Source organism: Lycorma delicatula, chromosome 7, assembly GCF_047948215.1.
Source record: "Lycorma delicatula isolate Av1 chromosome 7, ASM4794821v1, whole genome shotgun sequence".
Classification (NCBI taxonomy): domain Eukaryota; kingdom Metazoa; phylum Arthropoda; class Insecta; order Hemiptera; family Fulgoridae; genus Lycorma; species Lycorma delicatula.
Window position 1 is genome coordinate 86,322,620 of NC_134461.1, and position 12,290 is coordinate 86,334,909.

The 12,290-nt window shown below is 28.8% G+C and overlaps 1 protein-coding gene across 2 annotated transcripts in view; it reads right to left on the reverse strand.

The window, feature by feature from the left end:
* Nucleotides 1–1,854: 1,854 nt before the first annotated feature.
* The window catches only part of LOC142327344 (ribosomal protein S6 kinase alpha-2-like), a 304,040-nt gene continuing 293,604 nt past the window's right edge, over nt 1,855–12,290 (reverse strand). For both annotated transcript variants that reach the window (XM_075370301.1, XM_075370302.1), the window contains 6 exons: nt 11,741–11,830; nt 6,925–7,083; nt 6,117–6,355; nt 4,842–4,959; nt 3,464–3,601; nt 1,855–2,244 (listed from right to left, as the gene is read on the reverse strand). In XM_075370301.1, the coding sequence (XP_075226416.1) occupies nt 2,116–2,244; nt 3,464–3,601; nt 4,842–4,959; nt 6,117–6,355; nt 6,925–7,083; nt 11,741–11,830 (873 nt within the window). In that variant the 3' untranslated portion in view covers nt 1,855–2,115. The remainder of the gene's footprint in view (nt 2,245–3,463; nt 3,602–4,841; nt 4,960–6,116; nt 6,356–6,924; nt 7,084–11,740; nt 11,831–12,290) is intronic.

A 12,290-nucleotide genomic window follows, 5' to 3' on the forward strand; every position in this document is an offset into this window, starting at 1 on the left:
GTTTGTTTTCCTATGATTGTAGAGTAATGATTCTGGTTCAATAATCAATTCCACCAGTTGAGAAGTCTGACCAATAATAAGATTTCTCAATATAAAAAAAGGATTTATACTGTTGAAATTCATTATTAGTAGTGGGATTGCAGTAAATGAAAAATATCAGAGTGGGATTTGAATCTAGAATCTTCAAATTGAATGGGATAAATGTTAAAAATGTACTCCACCAAAGAGGTTGACAAATAAATAAAGAAAAGGTAGGGCAATGATATCATACATTTATTAAAGGCCGTAAAAATTTTACGGTTAAAATAGGAATAAAAGGCCTTAGGTTCAGCCAAAAGTCTTTGTCTAACTAGTGAATGCTTAGTTCTACAAAACCAAACATAGTGAATTTATATAGTAATAAACAATAATAGAGTAGTGTGTACAGAATTTATATGAATATCATAAACTTAACTTTTAGACGTTGAATGACACAAAAATTAAACAATGGCATCTGCATGAAGATTTTTGACTACATGAGATTTCTGGCTACATGAGAAAGATACTTTTTTGTATCATGCATGGTAATGAAACAAACATTTTTTAGCCATTGAATGGTCTGACATGACTACATTCAGCTAAAGGGTAAAAACAAACTTAAAAAATCAAGTTAACAAGGAAGGTAACTGAATTTCCTTGACTAATTAATACAACATAGTGATCCACAACCATGGAGGACCATAGGCACTACTTTTTTGGGAACAGACAAGGTTCATTTTGGTGGATTTTAAATAGCTGAAAACAACAAACACAACAAAGTTATACTGTAAAATACTCCTAAAACTTTAACCCAGCACCATTTAGAATTGGTGTCATGGTTACTCATGTCACACATTATTATTCATAACAATGTGTATCCAAACATTGCTGCTTGAACTGTTCATAAGATTCAGTGATTTGATGGGAACTTTTTGATCACCATCTCTGACATAAAGCCACTTCCTTCTTTCAAAAAGTGGCTTTTATTCAATAATTTGCAGAGAATCAGGTTGGAAAGTTTAACTGGCTAAAATCTCAGGCAGCAAATTTTTATGCAAAATCTATAAAAAAAAAAAAGAAAAAAGAAAAGTTTTATATCCTAAACAAAAATTGTTTAGATGTTAACTATTTAGACTAATGAAATGGGGAGATTTGGGACAAATATTCTATTTTTTTCTTTTAATGACTAACTGCCCATTAATTTTGATATACATCCCAAATGAAAACTAACAAGTTTGTCTTAACATATATGTAGCACACACAATTTGCCTGTAAAAAAAATTCTGAGAAAAGTCAGTTTGTTAACTAACAACTAAGTATTTATAAAATGATTTAAAGGTAAACTAAATCAGTTAATTACAATTAATGTATTTAACAAATCATAATAAAAATTCACAACGTAACAAAATATATATAAAAGAAATAATATAATTAACAATATTAAAAAAAAAATTATGTTGATATATAATACACAAATTAAATGATAACTACTCAAGTCTGGCATAATATAACATATATGCATGCATAAACAATATACCTGTAAACATAAATTTCTGGTATAAAATCGACTAAAATAACTGTAACTTAATATTTAAAACAGTTAACAGTATATAAATGTAAAATTTAAAAATCAATTAATTTAACAAAATACTCATAATAAAAACTAACAATAATATAATGAAATAATTAAATAAAATGTATTAAAATATAAATGTATATATATCATTCATTCATCCTATTATATATAATACACTGTATATACACAACACATTAACATATATATAAACATAAATATTAAAACACAGTTAAATTATGTTTAAAGTGACAAATGAGGCAAGGTGAAGCAAGGCGAGGTTAAGACTTATTTTTATAAAACTATTGTTTACAGAATTAATCATAAATTAAAACGAATAATAATTACCGTGTGTAACAATATAATATAATAATAGTAGTAATAATAATGATACAACAATTATTAGATGGCTTCATTTCAACAACAGATGGTAACTGCTGGCACAAACTAAAAACTATATTACCTCTAGCAATATTAACAATAATGTAATTAATTAAGAAAATAATAATAATAATGACAATGTTTCAGACTTCTGTTGATGATTTAGGTCGTGATTTATGCCGACGTCTTGCAAGCTCACTCATAACTACTGGGCCTAAATTTGGCGCTCTTGGTGACTGACTAACAGCGCGATATGTTGCAGCCATGGCACCCTAAAATAAAACAAAACCAAGGAAAAATAAACATCTATTATAGATAGTAATGAAAGTTTCATGAGAAATTCACAAAATTTTTACCACTTTGAACAAAGTAAAGTAGACAAGAAAAATCTGTAAACAAAGCTAGAAAGAAGACAAAATATTTTATACCAAAATTTATGAGGGTTTTGTTTTTAGAATTTTGAATTTGCTGGTCAGCAATTTGTACAACTACTCGGACATTATTTTAATTTTGTGCATCCAAAACAATCTACTACTTTAGATGATAAACATCCAGCTTTTTTCATGTGACAATTACCTATAGTGATTGTAGGAAGAAAGCTGTGACTGATGTCAATTTTCAGTACTATTTTATACTTTACCGTTAATGTATTACATCAACTTTTCCATATACATGTTAATTTAGGCAACAAAACATGCATGTGCTGTAAGAGCAATGTAACAGAATAGCAAGAAACATGGAATAACTATACAATAGTCATGGACGCATGTATTTTTTATTATTACAATAACAACAAAAAAGGAGCCAATGGCTCCTTATGAACAATAGTTTGTAACCTATTACGCATAAATAAAATAGTTCAGTGAATGCTGAATTGCCACATAATTAAATGATTTAAACAGTCTATAAGATTAAATGCTATTTGATAAAAAAGAATCATAGACATAGAACAAGCCTAATAATATAACTTTTCCCCCTGTTCATTCATATTTATAATATTAAGATTTACTGTCAGGATTACTATACAAAAAAATATTTGTTTGGATTATTGTAAAATGGAGAAAGAGATTTCCTTACTGAAGGAGAGTTACTATTGAGAGTTCCAGTAATTTTACTAAGCAATCATTAAACACTCTTTGAACCACTACAGATTAACATAAAATGTTTGTCTTCCCTTTACTGGGAGGTAAGAAGTAATGGCTAAGAGTCGTTGGCTTCAAAATATTATCAAGAATTGAAAATATAGTGTAAGCTGATGGTTGGCATTAGTAGAATTTTTTTAAATACTGAATAAAAACAAATAAACAAGAAGCTAATAAACAAAAACAAAATATGTATTGAGGTCAACAGCAACTATGAAGAAAAATAATATATACTAATTTAATTTGGTTATAATTAACATTTTCTTTAAATGTATTATTTCAAAATAGAAATTACTTTAAAAAAAAACAGATCACTACATGATTTAATATTAAAACAAGCAAAATATACCTTAATAACATTAGCTTCTTGAAGAAGTAATCTATGTGTAGGAAGTGTATGTCGCTGTGTTAACCATGGGTGCTGTAAAACTTGCACAGCTGTCGGCCTTCTATGAGGATCAACATGTAGCATCTTTCGAACTAAATCCTAGAAAATATAAAGCAGTAAATTTTAGTATTAAATAATATTATTTAAATATATTTTAATATGATAAGGAAATATTTTAGAATTAAATTATTAATAGATAAGTGAAAGGAATGGACAGATCTATATCAAACACTTCAAATGAAAGATAACAGTCATTAAAAATGAGATTTTAAAATTGAACTGTTTGCTTTCTGCAAAGCAGGTCTAGAGGTCTTATGATTTTGTATAACTTGGTTTTGTAACCGTGTTTTATATATTTTAAACATACACAAAACAAAATAAACTATAAGAATATTATTAAAAAATAAAATTACTTTTCAATATCCATTTTCTTACATGTTACTAAGACTGCAAAACAAGAATTTGGGATTAAACTGATTGAAAATAAAAATAAAGCACGAATCGATGCTTTCACATTCAGTGGAGTTTAGCTGGGAGAAACAAATTTTTATCACTAGCAAACCCGTTCAGTTTCCACAGGTTTTGGGCATGGCTAACTCTATCTTGGTAAAATTATCTTGTTCCAGTTATCTTGGGCTTTTGAAAGTCCAGGAGAGACCACCTTCAGCCAGTTGAATTGAGACCTAAGGACTGAAGCTGAGAGCTCATTCTGGGTTGGAAATACAACATTTCTGCCTACAGCAATAAGGGATATTAATAGTTCCACAAGTTCAAACTCTGAATCAGTTGACTGTAAATGCTTTTGTTATTTATTATCTTCCTATCACTGGAAGAGGAGGCTAACACCCATCTGTAGAGCTAGAAACACCAATCAGTGTTTGCATACACAGTGATCATGCAGCCAGAAGCATTCACTGAAATCAAATACCTGCCTGGTCCAGGGTTCTAGGGTGGGTCCACTTTGTTGGATCAATAATCTACTATATTATTAGGAGAGATTAGGAGGCTTTACAAAGCACTTGAGTTCTATGGCTTTTTGCACTTTCACCGCACAGAACAATCTTCATGGTAGTTCATAGGCAAAACTAAGGGACACCACCAGGTATGAAGATTTTAACAATAAATTCTGAATACTGAATGTATATTTAAATAACCCAACAAACTGGTTTCAGTTTCCAACAGTACATGAGAAAATGTTCAATCTTTGTTAAGGAGAATCTTCGCCTATTCTCAGAATTGTGCAGTGTGGAAATACCAAACAGAACTATAATCTCTCAAGATGAATTACCGATGAATGAAAGAGTCAAGAATGTAATATAAGGTATCAATTTTACATTACCTTGGCTTCAGACGACACAGATGTCCAGTTACCAGATTCAAGATCTAAATTACTTTCCCCTATTCTTCTTAATATTTCTTTTGGCGATTCAGCTGGACCATTAGCAAATGGTGTTCTCCTGCAAGAAAGATCAAATTGAATATCATTTTTTTTAAAATAATATTGATATGCTGTAAATACAATGTAAAGTACTATTACCAAATTTTCAATCGTTTTGTGTAAAACCCTTTGTGAAATTTTGACCAGGAGTTAAGTCTTACTTTTTGTGAAGAATTGGATTTTTATACCTTTTCTCTTACATTTTCTGTCAAAAACATATCAGAAAAACGTAAGCCTTTAAATTTTGCAATGGTTTTGGTTTATTTTAATTTTTAAATTGTTAGAGAAATGTGCTCTTCACAAACTTCATATATTAAGTTTCGTACAATTAAAGATAATAAAAAATGTAATTGATTTTGCATTCATAGGTAGTACCAACATTGAGGCGTCTTCTGTAAAGAGTTATAAAACTGCCAAGTGAATGAACAATGCCTTCTCATTATATCAAATAATGTTAGATACATCAGCCATTTAACAGTATGCACAATGAGTTGATATACAAAAGTTATCCAGAAGTCTGTTTGAGCTTAGATTTCATTTATCTAAATAGCTGCCATTTTGTGAATGTACAGGTCTTCCTTTACTCATCAAGACAGATACCATTACACTGAAGTTTATGGTTACAGATATCAGATGAAATGTGTTTAAATCAAGTGAGTGGCCTGATTTATAAAATTAAGCTGAATTTATGTTTTTAATATCAGTATTATGTAACGAAGCAAAATTTTTAGATTTGTGAAATATAAGGGTAAAAGTCTATAAAGTCTTAGTATTGTAAGAAGAATGGTCCAGATGTTTAATGAACGATGAAAAAATGTTCATGATGAGGTTTGAAATCAATAACAATTTGTGGTGAATGATCATTTTTTGAATATGAGCTGTGCATACAGCACAGCGACTTTCTGAACGCTTTATAAAAAGGTTGTCCTAAACATTGTTAAAGTCTTACAGTAAGTGTAACGATGCAGACAGTTTAAAGATCTCTAGTACCTTTTTTCAATTATTACAGTCCAAATATCTCCAAATAACTTCCATAGTTTTTTTAATTATATTACTTTTGTGCGTTTTTTTGATCTTATAAAATGAAAAACCATTCAATGTTTGGATTCAAATTAATAAAGGTCAGATTATATATTCGATCATATCATATTCAGAGAACAACATATGTATACATACCCAGCAAGAAGAGTGTATAATAGGACACCAAGAGACCATATATCACATGCAGCATCATAACCTTGTCTTTTTAATACTTCTGGAGCAACAAAGTTAGCAGTATAGCACGGTGTCATAAGTAAACCATTTTCTGCTCTCAATTGTTTAGCAAAACCAAAATCACAAAGACGCAAAGATTCAGGTGTAGCTTCTTCAGTTGCATATAATAGATTTGATGGTTTCAGATCTCTATGAACAACCTATTAACATAAAGATAAGGGAAAAAATAATTTTAAAATATTGAATGAGAATTAATGGATTTTTCTACAGAAATTTCATTGAATGTTAAACCCTTAAGATTTATAAGAACTACAGGCTGTTGTCTAATTAGTTACTGTAATTTTTCTATGAGAGATGCATTCCATAGCATGCAAAAATTTCCAAGCATAACTGTAATTCAAATCCAGCTCAGCCAGATGAAAGGCAAAGGGACTACCACTTTGGTACTTTATCAGTGGAAACAGATAATACATATATCGCAGCCTGTAACTGATCAAAATCAAATGAATGTAATGTCTATCGATAGGATACAAGATAATATAATGAAAAATTAGACAACCCAAAAGTAAAAGCAAATACCTAAAATAAATAAAAAAATTAATGGAAATGAACACCATTAATGTGCATAACTCCAAGTTTGCAAGAAAACATTTTTAACCAAAAAACAAATTTTTTTATGAAAACAAATTATGAAATAAAATATGCAGAGATGAATTACATGATTTGTGAAATATATATATATATATATAAAGTAAATCTAAATACTTACACCATGCTGATGGAGATAGCATACAGTGGAAACAACAGTGTGCATTATAGCACTGGCCTCCCTCTCTGAAAACAGTTTTTGATTTAATATATGGTCTAATAGTTCACCACCTCTCATAAGTTCCATAACTAAATAAACATGTCTATCATCTTCATAAACCTAAAAAAACAAATAAAAAATAATCAACTTATTTAATACATTTGATATTTGAAACACAAACAAAAATAGTTAAAATAAGTATCAACCATGGTACACTTATTTTTAAATGTTTAAAGTTCAGGCCCTTCACTCATAAGTTTATTTAATGTTAGATTCTAAATTGCTTTTAGGAGAAAAATCACACATTAACATATTATATTACTATATAAAACCAATGAAAGAAATTAGCAACTGTAAATGTATTTATTTTTTAAATCAGAAAAGAGCTAAATTTTTGGCATAAGTAAAATAGATTTTTCTGGGAAAAACTCAATGAAAAAAAAAAGTGAGTGGATTCCTTATACACCTATTAAATTACATATACACATTTTTTGCTGCAGTTCATTTAATCTTATTTCATTTGAAAGTGAGAAACGGTCCTCCAATTCTTTAATAAAATGGACAGTAACACAATTGCTGAAATATTCTTTTTTATTAACATCATATACTTATACAATTATTAATACAACATTCTTACATGAAATATTAGGATAGAGTTAAAGTTCCTTTATTACTCATATTACTAGATCAGAATTATTTGTGTCTTCGTGAATTGCTATTAACTAAAGTTTCAGATTTCCGGTGTAATATATAAATAAAAATGAATAATAATCAAACCATTCCATTTAGTGAATCCCTGTATTCTGGTTATAAATGTTAATTTCAACCTTACAGTGTAAAATATTCAGGTTTTATTATTGGATTATTTGGTGAATAATCAAAACTGAAAATGAAACAATCATTCAGGAAAAAGAAAGATAACATAAAGAAATATATCTCAAAAAACAACAAGAAGATGAATATAAAGAGGAAGAAAATGTTAAAACCAAAGAAAGAATAAACAGATTAAGAGAAGATGATAAATATGACGAGGAAGAAAACATTAAGACCAGGGAAAGAATAAAAAGTTGAAGAGAGGATGATGAATATAAAAACAGAAAATTTTAAAACTAGAGAATGTATACACAAATTAAGATCAGAAACATTATATCAGACCAAAGAGCGATTAAATGATTGGCAACAAAAAACAAATAAATGAAATGATGAACTCCGACTTAGGGAGAATATTGTCCAACAATATCAGAGGAGTAATGAACTGAAAGATAAGAATTTTCTGCAATTTATTAAAGATCGAGCGTGTATGCCTCAGTGTATATGTTGTTCTTATGAGAGTCTATCTTTCAGTCACTCTGTAGTTAACTTTAATGTAGATAAAATTAAACAGAGATTCCAGAATAATTAAATAAAATTAAACTACAAAATACAAAAATAATAAGATTCTAAATTATGATTTTCAATTATTAAATAATCAGATGTTTTACCAAATCTATTACATATTCACATAATAATACCTATTAAATTACATATTCACATTTTTAACAGTACATAAAATTTTATTTCATTAATAACTTCTGATTTTTTTTTGGATAATTATTATTTATTGTAATTTTTTTTACAATCATAGGTTAATAATAGTTAATAAATTGATATATTTGAATTATCCCTCTATGAATCATGGGGCCTGAGTGCTTAATGATACAGAATAGCTGGACCGAAGGTGCAACTGTATCGGAGAGACATCTGCTGAAAGCCAGACTAGGGAATGATTCCTGAAAGAGGGCAGCAGCTCTTTCAGTAGTTGTTAAGGGTGTAGGTCACAAGGACTTAAACTCACCGGGTTGGTCTAGTGGTGAACGCATCTTCCCAAATCAGCTGATTTGGAAGTCGAGAGTTCCAGCGTTCAAGTCCTAGTAAAGCCAGTTATTTTTACACGGATTTGAATACTAGATCGTGGATACCGGTGTTCTTTGGTGGTCAATTAACCACACATCTCAGGAATGGTCGAACTGAGAATGTACAAGACTACACTTCATTTACACTCATACATATCATCCTCTGAAGTATTATCTAAACAGTAGTTACCGGAGGCTAAACAGGAAAAAGAAAAGAAAGAAAGGTCACGAGGACTTAAACGACCATATCAACATCACTCAATCATTCGAGTACTGCATAGCTGGAAGCAATGGTAAACTACAGCTGCTTTTTTCCAAGAAAATGTAACTTTCTATAGTAACAAAAATGGAGGCGCCTTCCTTGGTAAAATATTGTGGAGGTAAATTAGTCCCCGCTCGGACCTACAGGTGGGGGACTACTAAGGAAGGGGTCACCAGAAAATTAAAAAATAACATTTTACGAGTCAGAATAAGGAATATTAGAAGTCTAAAAAAGGTTGGTAGGTTAGAAAATTTAAAGAGGAAAATAGGAAGAGAAAAGATTACAGAGGTAGAAGAATTTTATTTGGGAAGTAGAATTACTAAAGATGGATGAAGCAGGAGCGATAGAAAATGCCGAATAGCACAGGCAAATTGAGCCTTTATTCAGAAATATAATTTGTTTACATCAAAAATTAATTTAAACGTCAGAAAAACATTTTTGAAAGTATATGTTTGGAGCGTAGCTTTATATGGAAGTGAAACTTGAACGATCGGAGTACCTGAGAAGAAAAGATTAGAAGCTTTTGAAATATAGTGCTGTAGGAGAATGTTAAAAATCAGATGGGTGAATAAAGTGATAAATGAAGAGGTGTTGCGGAAAATTGATGAAGAAAGAAGCATTTGGAAAAATATAGTTAAAAGAAGAGACAAACTTATAAGCCACATATTAAGGCATCCTGGAATAGTTGCTTTATTATTGGAGGGACAGTTAGTTAGAAGGGAAAAATTGTGCAGGCAAGCAATGTTTGGAATATGTAAAACAAATTGTTAGGGATGTAGGATGTAGGGGGTGTACCGAAATGAAATGACTGGCACCAGATAGGGAATCTTGGAGAGCTGCATCAAACCAGTCAAATGACTAGACAAAAAAAAATTAATTAAAAAAATAGTTAAAAAAATTAAATTAATAAAAAAGGAGATGAAATCTGATTCAAAACAATGTGTTTTCCCCTTCTAAGATCCAAATATTTCATTAATTAAATTTTAATTTGGCTATAACTCTGGAACCAATGAAAGTAAGTACCACTTATGATATATCATTGAAAAGCTCTCAATGAGAGCTTATTACTGCAGTAAGGAAAAAGCCAAAAATAAAAAAGGATGGATTTTGGGCATTTTCGTTCAGTTGATGGCAATCAAAAGGGGAGGTGCACAACTACATTTTACAACAGTCCTAAATCCAAAACTTCAACCTCCTACAGCTAATCATTTTTGAGCTATGTGAAATACATACATACATGTACAGACATCATGCCGAAACTAGTCAAAATGGATTCACAGATGGTTAAAATGGATATTTCAATTGAAATTTTAAAACCTAAATTTTTAACGATCACAATACTTCCTTTACTTCATACAAGGAAGTAAAAAGAAAGAAAAATTACATTATATAAGAAATTATAATCTTGTTCTTTTTTCTTGAAAATTTTTTTGTTATGATTTCTTAGAAATAAGAGCATGGGTTAGTAGTCTATGTATAACAAATTACAGCGGTAAAACAACCTAAAAATTATGGATAAACATTTTACTTATAAAACTCTGTCTTAATATCCCACAAGATTCCAATAATGATTTTTATCATTTTGAATTTGATTGACTATGGTTTTATATTATGTGAATAAATGTGAAAATAAAGAAATAAATTACTGTAATAAAATTAAAGTTTTAAAAATTATTTATATAGTAATAATAATAATAGCTAAAGTAGAAACAAAAATGTAACCTTTAAAAAAGCTGAGAAAGAGACATCTAAACAATATATAAAAGAAATTTTGCAAATAGCAGCATACAAAAAAAACTTCAACTCATTCTATGACAAAGTAAAATAGTTAACTGATCTTGAAATACATTTTGTCTTGTAATCAAACGGAGTAAAAATTTTCAAAACACTAGACAAATGATTGAAGAAAATGATTAAGTATCATCTTAGTCATCTTTTATTGTACTAAAATTCTTTCGAAATACAAACAGTATGTTTAAATACAATACAGTGAGTGGATGGCTACTGATGAACACTTCATGAAAAGGGTAGAAAAAAAATGAATATAACTAAGAAAGAGGAAATTCATCTCCAAGAAAACTTACAATGGAGCATCAAGACTATTAAAGGATATTACTACTGTGCTTAGAACAGTAGAAATAAAGTATAACTCTAGATGATCTAATTACAATGGTAAAATCTAATTGAAGTAGCCAAAACCAAAGGGATTATAATCTTTTCAAAAAAACGAGATAAATTGCAGTTTATTAAAACGGCAATTTTAATAAACTATTCTTTAAAAAAGTTGAGTAACGATAAACATAATTTTATAATTTTTTAAATATTTTTGTCATTTTTATATTAATAAATAACAATTTTACATTTTACATAATGACTAGTCATTTAAATTTTTTTTGGTCAAAGTCAAATAAATAAAAATCTATTTTATAGTATTGTGTTTTATTCTTCAAACTGGTTTTAGTACCATCCAACAGCTACCAAGATACCATAATGCTGAAATTGTTTAACAATTATTTAACATTTGTTAACTATAACAGTAAAATGTTTTTTTTATTATAAGTCCATGGTTATAATTCAGTTTTATTAATAAATATAATTTAGTATAATTTTAAATTCTACTTACATCTCTAAGAGTAACTATATTCGTGTGATGTCCATATCTTAATAATATATCAACTTCTTCCTGGCAATCTCTTTTTGATTTGTCTATAACCTGTAATATATAATAATATTTTAATATAATTTTTTTTTTAGTATTAAATCATCAGCTAGGAGTCTTACTTAGTTACATATACATTATATCTAATTAAGAAGGAATTAACTTCTATAAATTAATTATTGTTTACATTCCACACATCTGAGAAACAATATAAAGGCAACAGCTTTAAGAACACACCATTTTAATAGCATAAGGTATAATAACAGAATCAGAATACTTCACAAAATTTATTTAAAATAGAAGAAAATTTCTCTTACTAATGATTTGTAATGTTTTACAAAAGGGACTGACATAACAGAGAATTTTGAATGACATATTTGCAGCTCTACCCAACCATAAATGATGGAAACATTTTTGTCACGTGTTGAAATATGTATAGCAGTGAAGAGGTTAAGAAGTAAACCAATATAAATAAGTTTTGAAGATTATTTAGAATATTAAATGGGAAGAGGGG